General features: G+C 46.4%; 1 protein-coding gene across 2 annotated transcripts in view; it reads right to left on the bottom strand.

The window, feature by feature from the left end:
• The window catches only part of LOC144694479 (protein phosphatase 3 catalytic subunit alpha), a 324,803-nt gene extending 301,394 nt beyond the window's left edge, over window positions 1-23,409 (bottom strand). The window contains exon 1 of one of the 2 annotated variants that reach the window (XM_078564995.1): window positions 23,143-23,409. In XM_078564995.1, the coding sequence (XP_078421121.1) occupies window positions 23,143-23,194 (52 nt within the window). In that variant the 5' untranslated portion in view covers window positions 23,195-23,409. The remainder of the gene's footprint in view (window positions 1-23,142) is intronic. The other variant, XM_078565086.1, reaches the window with a different exon arrangement.
• Window positions 23,410-25,019: the final 1,610 nt, after the last annotated feature.

The following is a 25,019-nucleotide window of genomic DNA, read 5'->3' as shown; positions in this document are numbered from 1 at the left end:
AAGGTAATGTCAGTGACATAACCAGAATGCACTGTTCCGGATATCTATGTGGAGGGTGAGCAGTGAAAACTGTTCAGTAGCATGTAGCTCCATTCATTCTTCATCAACACCACGTTGTAAACCATATGTTGAGAGGGACTAATGGGTGACACTAGAAATCCTGCTACTCATTCCCAAATTTTCTGTACACGCAATTTACACAGTCTCAATATTAGAAAAAATTCTAATACATGCAAGTTGGATAAATTAAATACTTCAAGGGATTGGATGCAAAACTTTGGAGATCACTACTGTTTTTTGCCGCATCAAGAATATTAGTAAACTATTGTGAAAAAGGTGCAATGATCAAAGCAAAACTAGGAAATCTCCACTAACATCACTATATTGGCAAACAACATCAGCAGTGAGTCATATTATTGGCTTAGCACCAGATCTAGATCAATTTAGCAGAGAGACAGACTTCACTATTGAGCGAGTTAATCAACCTCGATCAAAGCCAAATTCTGAGCCTCAAGCAAGTCACACATGATCTGCAGAGTCAACATGTATGGGTTACCTGATCTCAAAGTATAAATAAAATTTTTTAAAAGCCCAATTAGTTATGAGGCTGACTTCACATTGCAGGTGCATAAAAAGCAGAAGTAAATAAGGGAATCTTTTTTTTTTAAAAAAAGAGTATTTAGAATCTCAACATTAAATTCAACCCGCAATGTATGATTGTTTCTTTCAAGTATACTGGTTAATCATTCAGCATTGAGGAACTTGTACTGAGAGGTGGGGGGGGTGGAAACTCAGATTTAAAATGGGGGCAATCAATAAAGTGAGAGAGGAGATTGTGGCATGACGTGCACGCTGTAGACAAAGTGTTTAGCCGGGCACATGGTAATCTATTTCATTGCTCCAAGGCCAACTGGAATTGAAACTAGCAACAAATTCTCAGATTTCACAAGAGTATAGTCACACCCACTGAAAGAAAATATCAAGTCCAACGCTATTCTTAGTTACTTGAAGCAGCTCATGCTGCAATAATCAAGAACAAGATGAAGAAAGTTTTCTACTGATACTTTTAAGTCTTTGGAATTAAATACCTGTTTAGATCATTTCTTATTTAACAGCATTCAAGATACAAAAAAGCTGGAAATGAATTGGTTAATATTGAAAGATGCCTAGAATATAGGTTATCTCATTCAACTTTCAATGCAACCTACATTTCTCGATTTCCATACAGTGTCAAACTAGTATTTTCTTACATTGAAGATGGTCAGTAGTGGCACACTGATTAATACCATCTTTCAGATGAGATGTTAAACCGAGTCCCCTTCTGCCTTCTCAGGTGGACATAGAAGATCCCATGGTTACTATATGGAAGAAGAGCAGGGGAGGTCTCCTCAAGGTCCTGGCCAATATTTATCCCTCAACCAACATCACATAGACAGATTATCTGGCTATTATTACATTGCTGATTGTGGGATCTTGCTGTGCACAAATTGGTTGCTGCATTTCCTACATTATAACGGTGATTACACTTCTCAAAGCACTTTACAACCAGCGAAGCCTTTTTGATGTCCACCGATCATGAAAAGCACTATATAGATGCAAATCTTTTTTTGTTAATTTAAACAGACCATATATTAACCCTATCGATGAATATGGTGTCTTACAACCCTCCAAGGTCTTTGTGCTCCCCCAATTCCAGCCTCTTGCACATTCATGATCGTCATTCCTCCAACACTGGCAGCTGTGCCTCCAGAAATTTTCTATTTCGGTAGCGCCTCTCACCACCTCGGGACATCCCAAAGCTGTTTACAGCCAATTAGTACTTATGAAGTGAAGTCACTGTTGCAATGTAAGAAATGCAACAGCTAATTTGCACACAGAAAGATCCAACAAACAGCAATGTGATTGCGACCAGATAATCTGTTTAATGATGCTGATTGAGGGATGACTACTCTCCTGCTCTTCTTTGAATAGTGGCCATATAATCTCTTAGGTCCACTTGGGAGGACAGGCAGGATCTCAATTTACCATCTCATCCAAAAGCCAGCACCCCTGTCAGTGCAGCACTCCCTCAGCACAGCACTGGGAGTGTCAGCCAGGATTCTGTGCTCAAGTCTCTGAAGTGAGGGTTTGAAACCATGACCTTCTGTCTCAGAGATGAGAGAGCGTTACCCACTGAACCATGACTTACACCAAAAGATGGTGCTGCTTAATTGTCTATGAGTGGGAAAACATCAGGAAGAGACTAATTCTTTCAACATCCATTCTTGGACAAGGGACAGAGGCTACAAATCTTTACTCCTAAGGAAAGTACTTTTTGCTCAATGCCAGGTTTCTTTGATAAGGAAATTCCTCTTCCTGAGCAAGGAAATCTGTATGCCCTCTATTTGAACTTGAAGCAACTAGTGCACACGTCACCATTTATAAAAGGTGCTCAAGATTGGATCCTCTTTAAAATAGCTTTCAAGACTCCACAAAGATTTCAAAGATTACCCACATACTGGAAAGCTGCCTCAATTATTTCCTGTTCATAGAGGTGACCCACAGAATAAATCTTTTAATTACAGATCAGTCCCTCTGCAATTGCATTAGAGATTAAATCGCATTGAGAAACTGCTTCTGAAGCATGATCGTAACATGAAGATTATTAACTGGAATCCCAGCCGAACCTTTCAGCAGGCAACCTGTCCTTTCATATCAACCAGTGAACGTACAAACACTGGCGTGGACCAGCCGGGCCGAATAGCCAGCTACTGTGCTGTAAATTCTACGTAATATTTACAAGTAGAGAGCTAACTTGGACATAAGTTATACTATCAACTGGTATGAGTGCTTTTTCAGAAAAGGGTCAGTTCCTAAGCATCTTAAAGAGGAAAACAGATTTCCCTTTTCCCAGAGAACAATGACCAGGGTCATTAAATATGGGCAGCATAAAATCAAAGGAAAAATAAACACGCCATCAACTTTGCATTTCTATAGCACACTCACAGCAATAAAACATCCTAAGGTGCCCTAATAGAGAGTGAATCAGCTAACATTTGACACTGAGTCATATTAAGACACCCGACCAAAGGTTTTGTCAAAGAGTTAAGTTTTAAGGAGTGACTTAACGAAGGAGAGAGAGGTAGAGAAGTTTAGGGAGGGAGTTCCAGAGCTTAAGGCTCAGACAGCTGATGGCACAGTCACCAATAGTGGAGTATTCAGACACACTTTGTGCAGTTACTCCTGAAAGTGTGCCAAACTCAATTTCACCTCTTGCTAATTTTAAAATACTTAAAATTTGAAAATGACCCAAACACTTACTGATTTCTGCAAAATGAGTCTCCCTCATGTTCAAGAAACTGTGATCCTCAGGGAACGGCTGGTAGCTGTGCTCATTCCTGGCACCTGCCGTCCAAATATTCCTACCTACACCTACTCTTCCTGCCAAAGTGGACAAGTTCACATTTTCTCACTGTATACTCCATCTGCTTTTTTTTCCCCCACTTACTAAACCCCTCTATATCCCTTTGCAGGTCCCTTATTTCCTCTTCATAACTTACTCTCCTATCTATCTTTGCGTCATCAGCAAATTTAGCAACTATACATTTGGTCCTTTCATCCAAGTCAGTGATATACATTGTAAATAGTTGAGGCCCCAGCACTGACCCCTGTGGCACTCCACTTGATAAAACTTGCCAACCCGAAAATGACCAATCTTCTATCCGTGCTAATATGTTACCCACTACACCATGAGCTTTTATTTTGTGTAGTAACCTTTGATGTGGCACCTTGCCAAATGTCTTCTGGAAATCCAAGTACAGCACATCCACAGGTTCCCCTTTATCCATGTTGCTTGTTGCTTCCTCAAAGAACTCTAATAAATTAGACAAACATGATTTCCCTTTCACAAAACCAAGTTGACACTGCCTGAATATATTGAGACTTTCTAAGTGCCCTGCTATAACCTCCTTAATAATAGATTCCAGCATTTTCCTTATGAAAGATGTTAAGCTAATGAGCCTGTAGTTTCCTGCTTTCCCTCTCCCTCCTTCCTTGAATAGAGGTTACATTCTCTATTTTCCAATCTGTTGGAGCCTTTCCAGAATCTAGGGAATTTTGAAAAATCAAAAAATAAAAATGATTAAAAAGTGTTGGGAAATGGAAGTATTGACATATAGCAACATAACCCAATCGGCAATGTGGCTTAAGATTACTATGTACTTCTGTCTGTGGCTGTCCCTAATTTGGAATACTCTGCAATCACAATTCTCTGGGGCAGAAACAGGAACATTAAAATTCTTGCTGTTGAGTACTTCAAAAGCATACCAATGAATCCACACGAATAGATTTGTAATATTTTAGCTTACAACAACAACCTGCATTTATCTAGCACCTTTAACATAGTAAAACATCCCAAGATATATCATGGAAGCAACTGTGAAACAAGATTTGATACTGAACCAAATAAGGAGATATTAGCAAAGGTGGTCAAAGGGGTAGGTTGTAAAGAGCATCTTAAAGGATGAGAGAGAGGTTGGTGGGGGGTTGGGGGGGGGGGGGGGGGTGTGGAATTCCAGAGCTTAGGGCCCAGGCAGCTGAAGGCACAGCTACTAATGGTGGAGCGATTAAAATCGGGGATGTGCAAGAAGCCACAATTGGAGGAGCGCAGAGATCTCAGGGGGTTGTGGGTTTGGAGAGGGTTACAGAGATAGGGAAGGGCATGACCCGGGAGGGATTTGAAAACAGGGACAGGAATTTTTAATCAACTCACCATGCCACCTTATTATTCCAGATAGACCATGCTGAGATGGATGCCATACACTCTCTGTTAAATATTTAGAACAAAAGTATCTCAAAAAATATAGAACTATTAGGGTTATTGAAGGACATCAGCCATCAATGGAGTATTGTAAATACTCAATTCTGCTGCAAAAAAGATAGGAGCAATGAATTATCTTCAAATCAGTCTGGCTCAATAACAATCCTCTCACCTGGGCGCATAATGAACGCTGGCACTTCTGTACAGTACCGAGGGAGTGCTGGCTTGTCAGAGGTGCTCTCTTTCAGGTGAAGTCATAAACAGAGAGATCTGATCTGTTAAAGTGGGCAGTAAAGATCCCATGACACTATTTGAAGAGAAGGGAATGCATCCCATTTCCTGGTCAAAATGCTGCCTCAACCACCACCGTCAAAACAACTGAGGGTCAGGGAAGAGGCATACATTAAGTACACAGACAGCAGAGAAATGCAGGATAAGAGGATATAAAGAGATTAGGAAGCAGTAAAATAGAATAATTAGGAAGGTAAAGATGAACTATGAAATTAAATTATCAAGGAACATAAATCAAAATAGTAAAATATTTTATAGGCACAACAATAAAAAAGGAAGGCTGGGATGGGAATGGGGCCATTCAGGGATAGACAGGATAATACCATAGGTAACAATAGAGAGATGGCAGCAATATTAAATCTTGCTGAAAAGAGAGCTATTTTGCTGAAGCTTTTCGTCTTGCACTCATCAGGACAAACACAAGAATGCCAAATTTCAAGCAATCACAATTTATACTACAGGAGAAAGGGGTGCTGATTGATTGGCTGAGGCACTGTCATGGAGAGAGCCATGGGGAACACCTGACTTGTGCCTTGTGGATAGTGGACAGGCTTTGGGGAGTCAGGAGGTGAGTTACTCGTAACAGGATTCCTAGCCTCTGACCTGCTCTTGGTCCAGTTCACCACCTTCCAAAATCCTCTTCAAACATCCGTTTTATATCAAAAGAACTGGTTCATCTCAGGGAGAACCACTTGTTGAATCATAGAAGTTACAACAGGAGGAGACCGTGTGCATCATCTCAAGAAAATACTCAACACTTTTCCCATCTCCAATGGTACAGTCTCTTCCTCAATAGCCACTGACAATGAAGCATTCTGTGCTCAAATTACCCTTCGGGTATAAATATATTTCATCTCTTCTCCCTTGTTCTCTGTCCTTGAGGCATTTAATTTTGTTAAAGGTGCTATATAAATGCAAGCTATTCTTGTTACAGTGAGAATTTTCTGTCCAAGAGCCCTTATAACCAACTTATCAATGGATTTGAGCCCTTGAGATCATTCCTCACAGCCTTCTCCGCTCTAAAAGGAAAAAGGTATCAATTTTCTTCACAGGTATATTGAAGCTATTCACTCAGGAATATTTTACTCACACCTATCATGCACGAGTCTCACAACCATTTCTGAAGCTAATCTTCCAAAATATAGCCTCGCTCGCATCCAATCCTGATCTAATGTGCCTCACTTGTGAGTAAATGCATTTCTGCAGGAACCGTGCACCATTGCTTTGCCCCATTTAACAGCATCTTCTTGCTGATAATCCAATTTCATTCTTCAATACAAACAACAGATTCTATAATCACAATGCTCGTTTCCACTGGCATTTAGCACTACAAATCAATCCACCAGCAACTCTTTGTGTTTAAATCCCCTCCCCATCACCTCCCTCCTCCCCATCACCCCTTGTGGCCTCACTCCTCCCCAATCTTCCCTCATAGCCTCACTCCTCTTTTTAGACCCTCTTCAAGGAAGAATCTCTCTGAGCAAGCCTTTGGTCACACCACCACCTCTCAATGTCTCCTTCTTTGGGCTCCAAATATTCCTGATTCCTCAATGAAGAAACTTGAGAATTTATTTTCTATGTTAAAAGGTGCTATGTAAATGAAAAGTTGTTGCTTCAATGTTTTATCAACAGTGTATGTGTGCCATTTTTTCCCAATCAGTAAAAAGTTTGCCTTGTGCCTGCCTATAAAACCATCACTAAACTTTCCTGATGAATGTCTTTAAAACATTGCTAGGTCACAAAAATATATCTGCTGCACCACACCTCCCCCCACCCCACATCTCCCCCATGCTTCCCCCACCTCCGGGCCCTCACCCCCATGCCCCCCCCACCCCCTCGCCGCCCCCCCACCATGCTCCCCACCACCCCCACCGCCATGCTCCCCCTCCCCTACCACGCTCCCCACCACCACCACACCCCCGCCTCAAACCACCATTTAGGAGGCAGTCAGCAAGCAAAGCTGCCAATATCTCCACCCTCCTACAAAACAGCACATCGTTCATTCCTGTAAATACATCAATAACTCTAGTAAAGGCAATGGGAGCAATTCCCCAGCTTAAAAGAAACAGGCAAAAATAGGTAACAGCAAAGTATAATAGGAGATTTAATCGAGGTGCTCACCATTATGACTGCTTTTGATAAGAGCGGGTAGGGAGAAACTGATCCCACTAGTAGAAGGATCAATAACCAAAGGTCACAGATGTAACCCAGCAGGAAAAAAACAGTAAAAACTGGGAAATAAGAGGACTGGTCCGAACTGTTTTTTTCCCTTCTGGGGAGGTAATTCCCAAAATGGGAAGGTGAGGAGAATTCCTTTTTTTTAAAAAGCACAGCAAGTTGCTCTGATCTGGAATGTGCTGCCTGAAGGAACAGTGGGAGCAGATTCAATAGTAACTTTCAAGAGGAAATTGGATAAATGCTCGGAAAGGAAAAATCTGAAAGGTTATAGGGAAAGAGAAGGGCACGGGATTAACTGGATAGCTTTTTCAAAGACACAATGGGCTAAAGGATCTGCTTCTGTGCTGGGTAATTATACACAATCTCAGGCAGTATGGGACCGAGAGACTGATCGATGGTTAAATAAATAATCAAGACTGACAGAAGACTCACCTTCTTCTTGAACGCCAGAAACATACCCCAGCTAGATTTAATAAAACTCTTCCTGAATTTAAAACAAAATTGCACATCTTTCAATAAATAAAAAGGCTTAAAAGGGCTGTGGGGCATGTTCACAATTACGATCCAACAACTCTCGCAATGTAAAATGATCACAGATCATCTAACAGCCCAAAATCTCCATGACAACTTAAATCTCCTTGGCTATATTCTGGCACATGCCTTCCCACCATCATTGCATTCTCCCTCAACATTATGACAAAGCACAGTAGGACAAGTCTCTCTCTGACTCTTTATTCCTCACAGAAAATGACTGTATTCGCAGATTGGAAGTGGTGAGCAGTGCAGAACAGGCCAATGATTTTTTTTAAAAAATAAAGTGACAGTCAAATACAGGCATCGTGTAGAATTACAAAGCACAGAAGGAGGCCACTCGGCCCATTGTGCCTGTGCCAGCTCCTTGGAAGAGCTATCTCAATTAATCCCACTACCCAATCTGTTCACTCCCCATAGCCCCTGCATTTAACCAATTCCCTTTTGAAAGTTCCTATTGAATCTGCTTCCTTTCAGGCAGCGCCTTCCAGATCACAGCAACTTGTGGTGTTTGAAAACAAAAACAGACCTCTTTGGTTTCCTTTTTGTAGGAACTAGGCAGCAGTCTAAATTTTATGCTGGTTGTAAAATGATTGAGAATGAGAGGACTATATTTAAAGTAATTGGTAAAAGAAGCAAAAACGAAATGAGGAAAAGTTTTTTCACACAGCGAGTGGTTAGGGTCTGGAACGCACTGCCTGAGCGTGTGGCGGAGGCAGGTTCAATCAAAGCATTCAAAAGGGAATCAGATTGTTATCTGAAAAGGAAGGTGGCACAGGGTTACGGGGAGAAGACAGGGGACTGGCACTATGCTCATTTGGAGTGCCAGTTCAGACACGATGGGCTGAATCACCTCCTTGTGCACTGTAACAGTTCTGTGATTCTGCCTCAGCACTGATATACTTGCTCTTTACACAATGGTATCCTTCTCTCTTTCCAGTTAACTAGGTGGAATGGGTTCACCCCAGCCTGCTTTATATTCAGCTGAATGGCGGAATGGGAAATAAAGTTTCATCTTTTGTGGTAAAATAACATTTTCAGTTTTCCCACTATGCTCAGTTACATAACACTATCAAAATTTATTCATAACACTAGCAGCCATATAAATCACAATGATTTCATTATTCACAAAAATTCTTGGAATAAAAGTACCAGAAATGCACCTCCTGTTTATTGAAACCTTTCGATGTGTACCCAGTGCAGAATATTAAAAACTGGATGAATTTCTGAATGCTTTCTCCTTCCTTCCTTACACAGAGTGGTCACATTTATAAAACTTAGGTAAGCCAGGCAATTATACAGCCTTGCAGAATATTTCAACGTGCATGCTTCTAGCCAAATCTGACAAATATTATTGTCTCCTGATTTTTTTTTAAAAAAAAACTATATGCACAACAAGTTTTGCACTGACGAATAAAATCTCATTTCAAGGACCCAGCATCAGGGCCTGGTAACTCTGAGGCATGACACATCTGGCCAGATGCAGGTCAAAACCCCAAAAGTGGGATCAAAATTTCTCCCTTTTTAAAGAAAGATGGAGAAGTTGGCAATCATAAAGTTGGAAACGCTGTTTTATAATCATATCCAACTTGCTAAGATTAAGCAGGAGGAACTTTGTCCAACGTGCCTTTGTCTCAGGTTACCAATATCCCTATGCGCGCAAGTGAAATGAACCTCTTTTCCCACACCTATCACCCTTGTCGTCTCTGCAAATGAGATTCAGGATAAACCATCATTAAAGGTCGTCCAAATGGTAATTTATCCCAGCTTTGCCTTTCGATGGTCCAACAAGGGGTTTGAGGTTTATTAAGCCACACATGGCTTCAATAACTTAAAGATTACCAAGCCTCTTGTCAATCTGTGCCAATTACAGGACACTTGCTGTAGAATTCTGTCTGGATGGATGGAGACTCATTTCAAAACAACAGGATAGAGGAATCAATCATCCCATCAGATCAGCTCGGCTGCATTCGAATCAGTGCCACAAACAGACCAAAAAGAAAAGGTACTCATATCACAATAGGTAAGAAGCAATTTTACAAGCATTTCCATCATATACACAGCAACCTAATCGAGAGTATCTGAGAGAGAACAGACAACGCTTTGTTTACAAATTTAAAAGAACAACTAAACCCAGTAACTGCACCAGGGTCACCAAATTAAAATGCAATCACTTTTCACAAACTGAGGGAAACAGAATGTCCAGCGGGTCAGGGTCATCATCACTAGGAGGATCCTAGTCAGGCTGAAGAGGATCAGGAGCATGGATTATAGAGGATTAAGGATTGATGTAACCAAGGATAATCAAGGAAGTTGATAGAGAGAAACTGTTTCCTTCAGTGGGGAAGAGTCCAGAACAAGACTTAAAGTTCAATCCAGGCCAATCAGGGGTGATGTCAGGAAGCACTTCTTCACTCAAAGGGTGGTGCAAATCTGGAACTCTCTCCTCCAAAAGGCTGCTGAGAGCTCGGGGAGAGGGAAATCAACTGAAATTTTCAAACTGTGATCAATAAAATGTTATTGGGTGAGGGTATTAAGGGATACTTAACCAAGGTTAGTTAAGGTACAAGTCTGCCATGATACAATTGAATGGCATAACAGGCTCATAGGGGTGAATGACCTGATCCAAACAGAAAAAAAGGAAATATCTCTTCAACCCACTTAACTCAAAAAACAGCCAAACTGTGCTATGGTGAGTTTGAACGCTTTCCAAAATTACACTCATCTGACAGTTCATTGCTAGCTGACCATCGATAAAATGTGTTTGCCCAACTCCTCGATTAGAAGACAACATAGTGGGAACAGGGCGGAGCACTGGGTTAGACCGACATTAAATTTGTTTTCACTGTAGACTGAGAAAGCAATATGTGAAAAGTGTCCCTATCCAACTCAAATGGGCAATAACACTGCCCCAATACAGCACTAACTTGGCAAACTTCAGAGTGGACACCACAAGAAGAATCCAGAAATCAGGAAAAATTTATTAAGTGCTGGAAGTGAAAAAGTACTTTTTTTATAAATAAAACAGAAGCTGTCTTTTAGTCTCAGTTTGGCCACAGTATTAACATAGGTGAAACCGAGGGCCTGTTTGTGGTCGGCCTGTGACAGTTTAAGCAAGAATACGTGGCAAAATAAACCTCATTTCCATTGCATTAGTCTAACACAAGGCTTTGCTGAAACATCTTGCCTTCTGAAGAAACAGAAACTGAAGTAAAAAAACCCAGCATCTTTTTTTCGTATTGCTGAAAATTGATGCTGGAGCTTTTCATCTTGTGCTCATCCGGACAAACACAAGAATGCCAAATTTCAAACAATCACAATTTATACCACAGGAGAAAAGGCCGCTGATTGGTTGGCAACTCGACTCTGATTGGTCCAGACGTTCCCATGGAGAAAGCAACGGAGGAACTCTTGGCCCCCCCAAGCTCCTTTCAAGTTCTGTACTACCAAGCGACTGAGGTGTCATGGATAAGGAATTTTTAAAAAAGACTTGGATTTTTATAGTGCCTTTCACACTCAAAGAAGAAACATTAATCTGGAAATAATCAACATGCATTTGGAGAGGTTTGATTAATTAAGGAGAGCCAGCACAGATTTGTGAAAGGCAGTTCATGCTTGACTAATCTAATCAAATTTATTGATAAAGTATTAGGGAGAATTGATGGAGGGAATGCAGTGGATGTTGTCCAAATGGATTCCAAGAAAGCCTTCGACAAAGTGCCACATATAAGGCTGGTTAACAAAATTGAGCTTCATGGAATAAGAGGGTCATTGTCAGCTTGGATAAAAAATTGGCTTGAGGACAGAAAACAGTGAGTTGCGGTGAATGTTTATATTTCAGACTGGCGATAGTCGACAGTGGTATCTCCCGAAGATCAGTGCTAGTCGATTTGTATGATCTTTGCTGTCAGCCACACCTCCAAGTTTGGAATCATTGGAATCATTAATGTCGGTCTAACCCAGTGCTCCACCCTGTTCCCACTATGTTATCTTCTAATTGAGGAGTTGGGCAAACACATTTTATCGATGGTCTGCTAGCAATGAACTGTCAGATGAGTGTAATTTTGGAAAGCGTTCAAACTCATCATAGCTCAGTAGCACAGTTTGGCTGTTTTTTTAGTTAAGTGGGTTGAAGAGATATTTCCTTTTGATATGTATAAACAACTTGGATGTTGGAAAACAGTCAATGATTTGACAATTGCCAATGATTCCAAACTTGGAGGTGTGGCTGACAGCAAAGATCACACAAATCGACTGTAAAAGTACATAACAGGCCAGCAGAATGGGTAGACAAGTAGTAGATTGAGTTGAATAGAGAGAAGCGTGAGGTGATCCGTTTTGTCAGAAAGGAATAAGGAGAAGCAATACAGACTTCATGGCACAATTCCAAAGAATGTGCAGGGACACAAGGACCTGGGGGTTCATTTGTTTCCATCTTTGAAAGTGGCAGAACATATTGAAAGAGCAGTTAGCAAAGCATATGGGATATTATATTTTTAAATAGAGGTATTGGGGGAGGTGATAGCATAGTGGGATTGTCGCTGGGCTAGTATTCCAGAGACCCAGGTTAATGCTCTGGGGACCCAGGTTCAAATCCCACCACAGCAGATGGTGGAGTTTGAATTCAATAAAAATCTGGAATTAAAAGTCTAATCATTGTTGATTGTTCCATCACTAGGTATGCACAGACCCACCGGCAGGACAGACCCAGCAGAGGTGGCAGCACAGTGGCATACAGTCGGGAGGGAGTTGCCCTGGGGGTCCTCCACATCGACTCCGGACCCCATGAAGTCTCATGGCATCACCCCACACATGGGCAAGCTGATGAATCAGTGCTCTTCCATGTTGAACACCACTTGGAGGAGGCACTTAGGGTGGCAAGTGTACAGAATGTACTCTGGTTGGGGGACTTCAATGTCCATCACCAAGAGTGGCTCGGGAGCACCACTACTGACCGAGCTGGCTGAGTCCTAAAGAACATAGCTGCTAGACTGGGTCTGCGGCAGGTGGTGAGGGAACCAACAAGAGGGAAAAACATACTTGACCTCATCCTCACCAACCTGCCTGCCACAGAGGCATCTGTCCAAGACAGTATCAGTAAGAGAGACCACTGGAGAGTCCTTGTGGAGACGAAGTCCCGCCTTCACATTGAGGATACCCTCTTGCTGTGTGGCTACCACCGTGCTAAATGGAATAGGTTTTGAACAGATCTATCAACTCAAGACTGGGCATCCATGAGGCGCTGTGGGCCATCAGCTGCAGCAGAATTGTACTCGAACACAATCTGTAACCTCATGGCCTGGCATATCCCCCATTCTACCATTACCATCAAGCCAGGGGATCAACCCTGGTTCAATGAAGAGTGCAGGAGGGCATGTCAGGAGCAGCATCAGGCATAGCTAAAAATGAGATGTCAACCTGGTGAAGCTATAACACAGGACTACTTGCGTGCCAAACAGCATAAGCAGCAAGTGATAGACAGGGCTAAGCGATCCCACAACCAACAGATCAAATCTAGGCTCTGCAGTCCTGCCACATCCAGTCGTGAATGGTGGTGGATAATTAAACAACTCACTGGAGGAGGAGGCTCCACAAATATCCCCATCCTCAATGATGGAGGAGCCCAGCACATCAGTGCAAAAGACAAGGCTGAAGCATTTGCAACAATCTTCAGCCAGAAGCACTGAGTGGATGATCCATCTCGGCCTCCTCTGGAGGTCCCCAGCATCACAGATGCCAGTCTTCAGCCAATTCAATTCAGTCCACTTGATATCAAGAAAAGGCTGAAGGCTCTAGATAGTGCAAAGGTTATGGGTCCTGACAATATTCCGGCAATAGTACTGAAGACTTGTGCTCCAGAACTTGCAGCGCCCCTAGCCAAGCTGTTCCAGTACAGCTACAACACTGGCATCTACCCGGCTATATGGAAAATTGCCTAGGTATGTCCTGTACACAAAAAGCAGGACAAATCCTACCCGGCCAATTACCGCTCCATCAGTCTACTCCCAATCATCAGTAAAGTAATGGAAGGGGTCATCAACAGTGCTATCAAGCGGCACTTGCTTAGCAATAACCTGTTCACTGACGCCCAGTTTGGGTTCCACCAGGGCCACTCAGCTCCTGACCTCATTACAGCCTTGGTTCAAACACAGACATAAGAGCTGAACTCCCGAGGTGAGGTGAGAGTGACTGCCCTTGACATCAAGGCATCATTTGACCGAGTGTGGCATCAAGAAGCCTTAGCGAAACTGGAGTCAATGAGAATCAGGGGAAAACTCTCTGCTGGTTGGAGTCATACCTAGCACAAAGGAAGGTGGTTGTGGTTGTTAGAGGTCAATCATCCCAGCTCCAGGACATTACTGCAGGAGTTCCTCAGGGTAGTGTCCTAGGCCCAACCATCTTAAGCTGCTTCATCAATGACCTCCCTTCCATCATAAGGTCAGGAGTGGGGATGTTCGCTGATGATTGCACAATGTTCAGCACCATTCGTGACTCCTCAGATACTGAAGCAGTCCATGTCCAAATGCAGCAAGACCTGGACAATATCCAGGCTTGGGCTGACAAGTGGCAAGTAACATTCGTGCCACACAAGTGCCAGGCAATGACCATCTCCAACAAGAGAGAATCCAACCATCGCCCCTTGATATTCAATGGCATTATCATCACTGAATCCCCCACTATCAACATCCTGGGGGTTACCATTGACCAGAAACTGAACTGGACTAGCCATATAAATACTGTGGCTACAAGAGGTCAGAGGCTCGGAATCCTGCAACGAGTAATTCACCCCCTGACTCCCCAAAGCCTGTCCACCATCTACAAGGCACAAGTCAGGAGTGTGATGGAATACTCTCCACTTGCCTGGATGAGTGCAGCTCCAACAACACTCAGGAAGCTTGACACCATCCAGGACAAAGCAGCCCGCTTGATTGGCACCCTAACCACAAACATTCACTCCCTCCACCACCGACACACAGTAGCAGCAGTGTGTACCATCTACAAGATGCACTGCAGGAATTCACCAAGCCTTCTTGGACAGCACCTTTTAAACCCACGCCCACTACCACCAAGAAGTACAAGGGCAGCAGATAGATGGGAACACCACCACCTGAAGGTTCCCCTCCAAGTCACTCACCATCCTGACTTGGAAATATATCACTGTTCCTTCACTGTCCCTGGGTCAAAATCCTGGAACTCCCTCCCTAACAGTACAGTGGGTGTACCTACACCACAGGGACTGCAGCGGTTCAAGAAGGCAGCTCACCACCACCTTCTCAAGGGAAACTAGAGATGGGCAATAAATGCTGGTCCAGCCAGCGAAGCCCATATCCCGTGAATAAATTTTTAAAAAAGCAAAATAGGGAAGTTATCCTGAACATGTATAAAGCTCTGGTTAGGCCACAACTAGAGTATTGTAGCCTATTCTGGTCATAACACTTTAGGAAAGATGTGAGGCTGCAGCAATTTATCAGAATGGTTCCAGGAACGAGGGATTTTAGTTCCAATTTTAGTTTGTAGAAGCTAGGGTTGTTCTCCTTGGAGCAAAGGAGACTGAGGGTAGATTCGATCGAGGTGTATAAGGTTATGCATGGTGTAGATAAGGTAGACAAAGAAAAGCTGTTCCCATTGGTTGGTGGTACAAGGGCTAAGGGACATAGGTTTAAGATTTTAGACAAGAGACTCGGGTGGGGGGAGATGTGGGGAAGAACATGTTTTCACAGCCAGCGGTAATGGCCTGGATCCCACTGCCAACAAAAGTGGTGGAGACAATGAATGATTTCAAAAGGAATTGGATGGGTACTTCAAGGAAATAAGCGTAGAGGGATAGAGTGGGGGAATGGAACTGACTAGACTGCGCTATGGAGAGCTGGCATGAAGCCAACGGGCCAAATGGCCTCCTTCTGTGCTGCAAATGACTCTATGACTTTATGAAGCATTTTAAGTGTAATGACTGCTCTAATGCTGAAAACATGAAAGCCAATTTATATACACCAAGATCCCACAAACAGCAACAAGATAATGACCAAACAATCTGTGTTCATAACACTGATTGAGTGTTACGTATTGGCCAGGACATCAACCCATGCACATTGAGCACAATGATATTTTTTGATGAACAATTAAATCACCCATTTTCTATCTGTATATGGAGGATCCAGGTGGGGTTTCTCAAAGCACCGACTAGGATTTTCCTCACCTGCTACCTAAGCCCCTCCCCATGTTCGCAGATTGCATAAGAATTGAATTGCAAATGTCAGTTATGAGCATAGTCACACAAAAGAGGATTAATCACTTAGGCAGTGATTAGCTAAGGTGAATTCATCAAGAAATAATCTGCACACAAAAAGATGCAATATTGACTCTTTTAACAAGAAAGCTGGGCAGGTCTCCTCTCAGACTAATAAATCATATACTACAACCTATCCTAATTATGTCCCATCCAGGGTCACGTTCTTTAACAGTGTGTTACCAATAACACAATATTAAACTATCCTAGTGCTGGAGTTAGTCTCCTTGCAGAGTGATGTGAAGCAACACAGTTATTAGGGGAGTTACTATGGTTACAGCTAGTGCTGGAACAAGCAGACTGCTCCTCCGCACAGCCCACCAGCACCCCACACAACTGCCAGAGGCTATCAGGCAAGTCATTTGGGCTAGGCTTGTTGTACAGCTACGTGGAATGAATTCCTATTCCACATACATGATGTTGCTCAGATACTGTTTATATTGAACAGACTGCAGCAAGATTAAGACAGCTAACTAGGGAGAGGGGGAGTTACGAGAAGAAAAACAACAGCAAAGCTCAAATAATTTACAATTGTTTTTAAAACTCTGCACCATTGCCAGCTACCGATTGCAGTAGTCTAGAAAATGAAAAATGTACTCCAAAAAAAAAATCATTGGAGCTTTTTTGTTTTGGGATCCATTCCTGTTCCACTGCCCTATACGTTGCACACACACACACACACACACACACACACACACACACACACACACATGTGCAAGGACACACACACACACATGTGCAAGGACACACACACACACACACACACACATGTGCAAGGACACACACACACACACACACACACACACACATGTGCAAGGACACACACACACACACACACACACACATGTGCAAGGACACACACACGAGAAGGGTTAAGAAATGCAACGTGATCACAACAGATGTGAAATAATGACAAGCTATCAAATTAAAAAGGGGTAACCAGAGTCCACCCTCAATCAAATAAATTCAAAATTATCTTGAAGTAAGCAATTGCATTTTTTAAATGTTCAGGAAATTTCTTGCGCTTAAAGTCACATTTCAAATGAAGAATTCAGCAAGTACACAACATATACTAGCTCTACATTTTCTGTACACCCTATACGGTCATATACAATTTACTGAATCCTGGTTGATTTCTACTGCACAAAGCACTCTCTCTCTCTCTGTAGCCTTTTAAAAGCTGCAAATCATAGGAGTTACAGAGAAATGATTCCCGTAGCACTGCACTCCAATGGCTGTAAAACATTTTGGATCATCTTGAGGCTGTGACAGGTATTGTACCATAGTGGTCTTTCCCTTCCCAGACGCCTGTTACGGGGGAGGGGAAGGAGAGGTGTCACTGTGGAAAGTAAAGTGGGTCAAATGGACAGGGTTGTTGAGTTACTGTACTGGAGCTAGGTTGTGCAGGAGGACGAACATTATGGTGGATTATGGGCCTAGAGATAATGAAGTCAGTGTTTCAGCACCTGTTGGGCTGAAGGTGGAACCAGAGACTTGTTCCGCGGGTCTCTGAAGTGGATCGTTTAGTTTGGCTTTTATAGGGAAGGCAGCAGGATAGGGCAGCAGTTCTGGCTAGACCATCATTTATTATCCATCCCTATGGTAATTGTTCTTGAGAGGGTGGTGGTGAGCTGCCTTCTTGAACCGCTGCAGTCCATGTGATGCAGGTACACCCACAGTGCTGTTAGGGAGGGAGTTCCAGGATTTTGACCCAGCGACAGTGAAGGAACAGCGACATATTTCCAAGTCAGGATGTGACTTGGAGAGGAACTTCCAGGTGGTGGTGTTCCCATGTGTCTGCTGCCCTTGTCCTTCTAGATGGTGGTCAAAGGTTTGGGGGGTGTTGTTGAAGGAGAATAAACTCGGGGGTTTATTTCTTTGCACACGCATTCATCTTTCTGCAACAAGGGAACAGGCAGAAAACCTGCTCTCAGCCTGAAAAGTATCAGCAGTTGGTACACAAGGAAAGCAAAATGATGAGGAAGCACAAACCCAGGTCTTAACCTAGTTCCTGTAGACAAACAACACTCTGTCCATGGTACCATATACACTGTAGTTATGGGAATTACTTACTTTTTAGATTGTGGGGTTCGGGAGGTTGGGGGTAGAGGGGAGGTTGGGGGTGGGGGGGAGGTTGGGGGCTTTGGGGGGAGTGGGGGAGTGGGGGAGTGGGGGGAGTGGTAGGGCAGGCAGAGAGAGGAAAAAGAGTGATTGAGCAAGTGATTCTTATAGGTCCCCGGAGTTATGTCATTCCCTCTGCCCTTGTAAACTACCATCCCACTTCCAGTCTCCCTTTACTCTCCAAACTCCTTGAACATGTTGTTCCCTATCTACTAATCGGTGCCAATCTGCAACACAGCTCCTTGTTTGAATCACTTCATTTCAGATTTCTATCCCTGCCATAACACTGTAACCACCCTCAGCAAAGTCATCAACGACATCTTGTGCAAACGTGACTAAGTAAACTATACGACATACAAATTAGGAGCAGTAGTGGGCCACTCAGCCCTTTGAGCCTGCTCTGCCATTCAATAAGATCATGGCTGACCTCTCCACACTCCTCAAACTTCTGCAGCCTTTGTCATGGTGGGCACCATCTCCTGCAATGCCTTTCCTGCTCTGTCCAGCTAGAAGATACTGCCTTCACCTGGTGCCACTCTCATCCAGCTACTTACTTATGACCAGAGAATCTCTCACAGTAGCTTCTCATCCCACTCCCACCACCATCACCTTTGGAGACCCCCAAGGATCTAAGCTTGCCCTCCCCCCCTTGTTCTCAGCTATATGCTGCCCATTGACATTATTCAAAAGCACAGCATCACTTTTCACATATACAATGACGATACCAAGCTGAACCTCACCGCCACCTCTATCAATTCCTTCACTGTCTCCTCTCACTCTCCTCCTGTAAGATGCTCCTTAAGACTGACCTCTTTCATCCAGCTTTCTGTAACCTGTCCTAATAACTCATGGGACTTGGTGTCAAATTTTGATCTCATGAACCTCTGAAGCACCGCAAGTTGTTTTGCTATGTTCAAGGTGCTATATAAATACAGGTAGTTATTGGAAGGAGAAGAGCAATACTGGAGTGGGATTTGGCACCTAGACTGGCAGCAATGGGCCTGGGGCTCCGGGAAGGGGAAGGGGAAGGAGAGGCGGGGGAACAGGCCGTGAGTGGGGGTGGGGAGTGGGTGGGAGAGACAGTGAGTGGAGTGGGGTGGGGAGGGGGGGGAGAGACAGTGAGTGGGGTGGAGGGAGGGGGAGAAGCCATGAGTGGGGGTGGGCAGAGGCCGTGAGTGGGTTAGGGAGAGGGGGGAGAGGCAGTGAGTGGGAGTGGGGGTGGGGGTGGGGGTGGGGTGAGGGGGGAGAGGCAGCGAGTGGGGGTGGGGGTGGGGTGAGGGGGGAGAGGCAGCGAATGGGGGTGGGGTGAGGGGGGAGAGGCAGTGAGTGAGGGTGGGGTTAGGCTAAGCCAGGGGGAGGAGGGCAGTTCCCTGTGCTCAGGTGGATGGGAAGTTGCAGGTACTGAGGCAAGGCACTGCCTCTGCGGCCCCCTCACCCTCTCAATCTAATTCACATAAATACTTCAAACAACAAGAGGCATTTTAAATACATTATACCCCGCTTCCCAAAGAAAATCCTCCGACAAACACAGACACACACACTCTCGCACAGCCAGACACGCAGTCACTCACACACAATGACTCAGGTACACACACGCTCACAATCTCCAATCCCAGTCAGAATGTTACAATCCCTAATCCCGGTTATAATGTAACAATCCGATAGCCCAATTACAATGTTCCAATCCCCTATCCCAGTTACCCCAATCCCGGACACAATGTCACAATCCTGGTTACAATGTGATGATCTCCAATCCCGGACACAATCTGACAATCTCCAATCCCGGTTACAATATTACAATACCCCAATCCTGGACACAACATTACAATCCCAGTTACAACATGGAGCAGGCTCGAAGGGCCGAGTGACCTACTCCTGCTCTTAATTCATATGTTCATAATCCCGGTTATGATGTAGCGATTCCCAGTCCTGGACACAATGTAACATTCCCCAATCCCAATTGCAATGTTATAATCCCTCATCTTGGTTACAATCCCCAATCCCAGTTACAATATTACAATTGCCAATCCTGGAAACAAGGATCCCCAATCCCAGTTGCACTGTTACAATCCCAGTTACAATGTTACAATCTTGGGTACAATGTGACAATCCCCAGCCCCAGATACAATGTGACAATCCCCAGCCCCAGATACAATGTGACAATCCCCAGCCCCAGATACAATGTGACAATCCCCAGCCCCAGATACAATGTGACAATCCCCAGCCCCAGATACAATGTGACAATCCCCAGCCCCAGATACAATGTGACAATCCCCAGCCCCAGATACAATGTGACAATCCCCAACCCCAGATACAATGTGACAGTCCCCAACCCCAGATACAATGTGACAATCCCAGTTACAATCCCCAACCCCAGATACAATGTGACAATCCCCAGCCCCAGATACAATGTGACAATCCCAGTTACAATCCCCAACCCTGATTGCAATCTCCAACCCCAGTTACAATATGACAATCCCTGTTACAATCCTGGATACAATGTGACAATCCCCAACCCCAGATACAATGTGACAATCCCCAACCCCAGGTACAATGTGACAATCCCCAGCCCCAGATACAATGTGATAATCCCCAGCCCCAGATACAATGTGACAATCCCCAACCCCAGATACAATGTGACAATCCCCAGCCCCAGATACAATGTGACAATCCCCAGCCCCAGATACAATGTGACAATCCCCAGCCCCAGATACAATGTGACAATCCCCAACCCCAGATACAATGTGACAATCCCCAACCCCAGATACAATGTGACAATCACAGTTACAATCCCCAACCCCAGATACAATGTGACAATCCCCAACCCCAGATACAATGCGACAATCCCCAACCCCAGATACAATGTGACAATCCCAGTTACAATCCCCAACCCCAGTTACAATATGACAATCCCTGTTACAATCCCGGTTACAATGTGACAATCCCCAGCCCCAGATACAATGTGACAATCCCCAACCCCAGATACAATGTGACAATCCCCAGCTCCAGATACAATGTGACAATCCCCAGCCCCAGATACAATGTGACAATCCCCAACCCCAGATACAATGTGACAATCCCCAACCCCAGATACAATGTGACAATCCCCAACCCCAGATACAATGTGACAATCCCCAACCCCAGATACAATGTGACAATCCCCAGCCCCAGATACAATGTGACAATCCCCAGCGCCAGATACAATGTGACAATCCCCAGCCCCAGATACAATGTGACAATCCCCAACCCCAGATACAATGTGACAATCCCCAACCCCAGATACAATGTGACAATCCCCAGCCCCAGATACAATGTGACAATCCCCAACCCCAGATACAATGTGACAATCCCCAGCCCCAGATACAATGTGACAATCCCCAACCCCAGATACAATGTGACAATCCCCAGCCCCAGATACAATGTGACAATCCCCAACCCCAGATACAATGTGACAATCCCCAACCCCAGATACAATGTGACAATCCCCAGCCCCAGATACAATGTGACAATCCCCAGCCCCAGATACAATGTGACAATCCCCAGCCCCAGATACAATGTGACAATCCCCAACCCCAGATACAATGTGACAATCCCCAGCCCCAGATACAATGTGACAATCCCCAACCCCAGATACAATGTGACAATCCCCAACCCCAGATACAATGTGACAATCCCCAACCCCAGATACAATGTGACAATCCCCAACCCCAGATACAATGTGACAATCCCCAACCCCAGATACAATGTGACAATCCCCAGCCCCAGATACAATGTGACAATCCCCAGCGCCAGATACAATGTGACAATCCCCAGCGCCAGATACAATGTGACAATCCCCAACCCCAGATACAATGTGACAATCCCTGTTACAATCCCCAACCCCAGATACAATGTGACAATCCCTGTTACAATCCCCAACCCCAGATACAATGTGACAATCCCTGTTACAATCCCCAACCCCAGATACAATGTGACAATCCCCAGCCCCAGATACAATGTGACAATCCCCAACCCCAGATACAATGTGACAATCCCTGTTACAATCCCCAACCCCAGATACAATGTGACAATCCCTGTTACAATCCCCAACCCCAGATACAATGTGACAATCCCTGTTACAATCCCCAACCCCAGATACAATGTGACAATCCCCAGCCCCAGATACAATGTGACAATCCCCAACCCCAGATACAATGTGACAATCCCCAACCCCAGATACAATGTGACAATCCCAGTTACAATCCCCAACCCCAGATACAATGTGACAATCCCTGTTACAATCCCCAACCCCAGATACAATGTGACAATCCCCAACCCCAGATACAATGTGACAATCCCCAACCCCAGATACAATGTGACAATCCCCAGCCCCAGATACAATGTGACAATCCCCAACCCCAGATACAATGTGACAATCCCTGTTACAATCCCCAACCCCAGATACAATGTGACAATCCCCAACCCCAGATACAATGTGACAATCCCCAACCCCAGATACAATGTGACAATCCCCAACCCCAGATACAATGTGACAATCCCTGTTACAATCCCCAACCCCAGATACAATGTGACAATCCCCAACCCCAGATACAATGTGACAATCCCCAACCCCAGATACAATGTGACAATCCCTGTTACAATCCCGGTTACACTGTTACAATCCCCAGCCCCGGTTACAATGTTTCCAGTCTCTCCCTCAGGCTGATCCCCGGTTCCGGATACAAACTCTCACCGCGGCTTCAACACGGAAACAGGCCGCGAGCTCCGGCTGTTCTGTCAGCCCCAAACCTGCCACTCAGTCCCGGCTCCTGTCACAGCCCAAGCCCCGGCTCGGGGGCAGCCTGGACCCGTTTCCCAGGCGCTCCCCGGCCCCGGCCCCCGGGCTCCCGGGCCCCCCGGGCTCCCCCTCTCTCCCCCCCCCCGGTTACTCACTCACATTTCACTGTCCTCTCTGTGGTCGAGTGAATCTTCGGGTCCTTCTCGGACATTTCACCATCAAAGATTAAAACAAACAGCAAAACCGGGCAAAAGATTCAAAACTTCAAGTAATCAGGATCAAGACTCAGTCCGGAGCCGCTCCCGCTCCCGCTCCGCTCTCTGTGCCGATCCGGAGCCGCTCCCGCTCCGCTCTCTCTCTCTCTCGCTCTCGATTCGGATCCGATCCTGTAGCTGCTGTTTCAACACAAACCCCCAAACCCGCAGCGCGGAAACCCCGCCCCCAGGACAGACCCCGCCCCCAGGCCCGGCCCCACCCACAGGAAACCCCGCCCCCAGGACAGACCACGCCCCCAGGCCCGGCCCCACCCACAGGAAACCCCGCCCCCAGGACAGGCCCAGCCCCTAGGTCCGGCCACGCCCACAGGAAACCCCGCCCCCAGGACAGACCCCGCCCCACCCACAGGAAACCCCGCCTCCAGGACAGGCCCCGCCCCCAGGTCCGGCCCCACCTACAAGGGATCCCGCCCCCAGGACAGACCACGGCCCCACACACAGGAAACCCCGCCCCCAGGACAGAACCCCGCCCCCAGGTCCGGCCCCACCCACAGAAAACCTGGCCCCAGGACAGACCCTGCCCCCAGGACAGGCCACGCCCCCAGGACAGGCCGCGCCCCACCCACAGGAAACCTGCCCCCAGGACAGACCCCGCCCCACCCACAAAAAACCTGCCCCCAGGACAGACCCCGCCCCCAGGGCAGGCCACGCCCCTAGGGTAGACCCGTCTCCAGGACAGACCACGCCCTCTGGACAAAGCGGAGCGCCGGCTCGTGCTCCGACCGCTCGTCAAGGACTGCCCGTTATCCAGGCCCCGCCTACTGGGGGCTAACCTCGCCCCCTGTCTGCAGCCCATCCCCTACCCTACTGCCTCCCCCATCCGCAGACTCCTCCCCAGTGACCCCACTCCCAGGCCACTCCTCCACCTCCGGCCCCTCCTCCACCTCCGGCCTCTCCCCCGCCCCTCCCCCACCCCAGGCCCCTCCTCCACTCCGGCCCCTCCTCGACCCCAGGCCCTCCTCCACGCCCAGGCCCCTCCCCCCGGCCCCTCCTCCACCTCCGGCCTCTCCCCCGCCCCTCCCCCACCCAAGGCCCCACTCCCAGGCCCCTCCTCCACTCCCAGGCCCCTCCTCCACTCCCAGGCCCCTCCACTCCAGGCCCCTCCTCCACCCAGGCCCCTCCTCCACTCCCGGCCCCTCCTCGACCCCAGGCCCCGACCCCAGGCCCCACCCCCGGCCCCTCCCTCCACCACAGGCCTCTACCCCGCCCCTCCCCCAGGCCCTACCCCCCAGGCCCCGCCCCATTCCCCACCCCAGGCCCCTCCCCCGGCCCCTCCCCCTCCATTCCCGCCCTCTCTCCCCGGTTCCTGATCAATTTGAATTCTCTCTCTGGAGAAAATCCCCACTTTCCCCCGTCTCCCCACAACCTGCCCTGCATTTCTGTAGCACCTGTATTGTGACCCGTGCCAAAGGTGCCTGAGGAGGTGTTTTGAAGCGGAGCGAGTGTCGGATTGAGGTGAGCAGATTACAGGGGGGGGGGAGAGACTTGGGGGTGGGGGAGAGACGTGGGGGTGGGGGGACAGACTTGGGGGTGGGGGAGAGACGTGGGGGTGGGGGAGAGACGTGGGGGTGGGGGGACAGACTTGGGGGTGGGGGTGGGGGAGAGACGTGGGGGTGGGGGGACAGACTTGGGGGTGGGGGTGGGGGAGAGACGTGGGGGTGGGGGTGGGGGTGGGGGAGAGACGTGGGGGTGGGGGAGAGACGTGGGGGTGGGGGAGAGACTTGGGGGTGGGGGAGAGACGTGGGGGTGGGGGAGAGACTT

The sequence above is a fragment of the Cetorhinus maximus genome, chromosome 1 (genome assembly GCF_964194155.1).
Source record: "Cetorhinus maximus chromosome 1, sCetMax3.hap1.1, whole genome shotgun sequence".
Taxonomy (NCBI): Eukaryota; Metazoa; Chordata; class Chondrichthyes; order Lamniformes; family Cetorhinidae; genus Cetorhinus; species Cetorhinus maximus.
The sequence above is the reverse complement of the archived record's forward strand: the minus strand, read 5'-3'. Positions and strand labels throughout refer to the sequence as shown.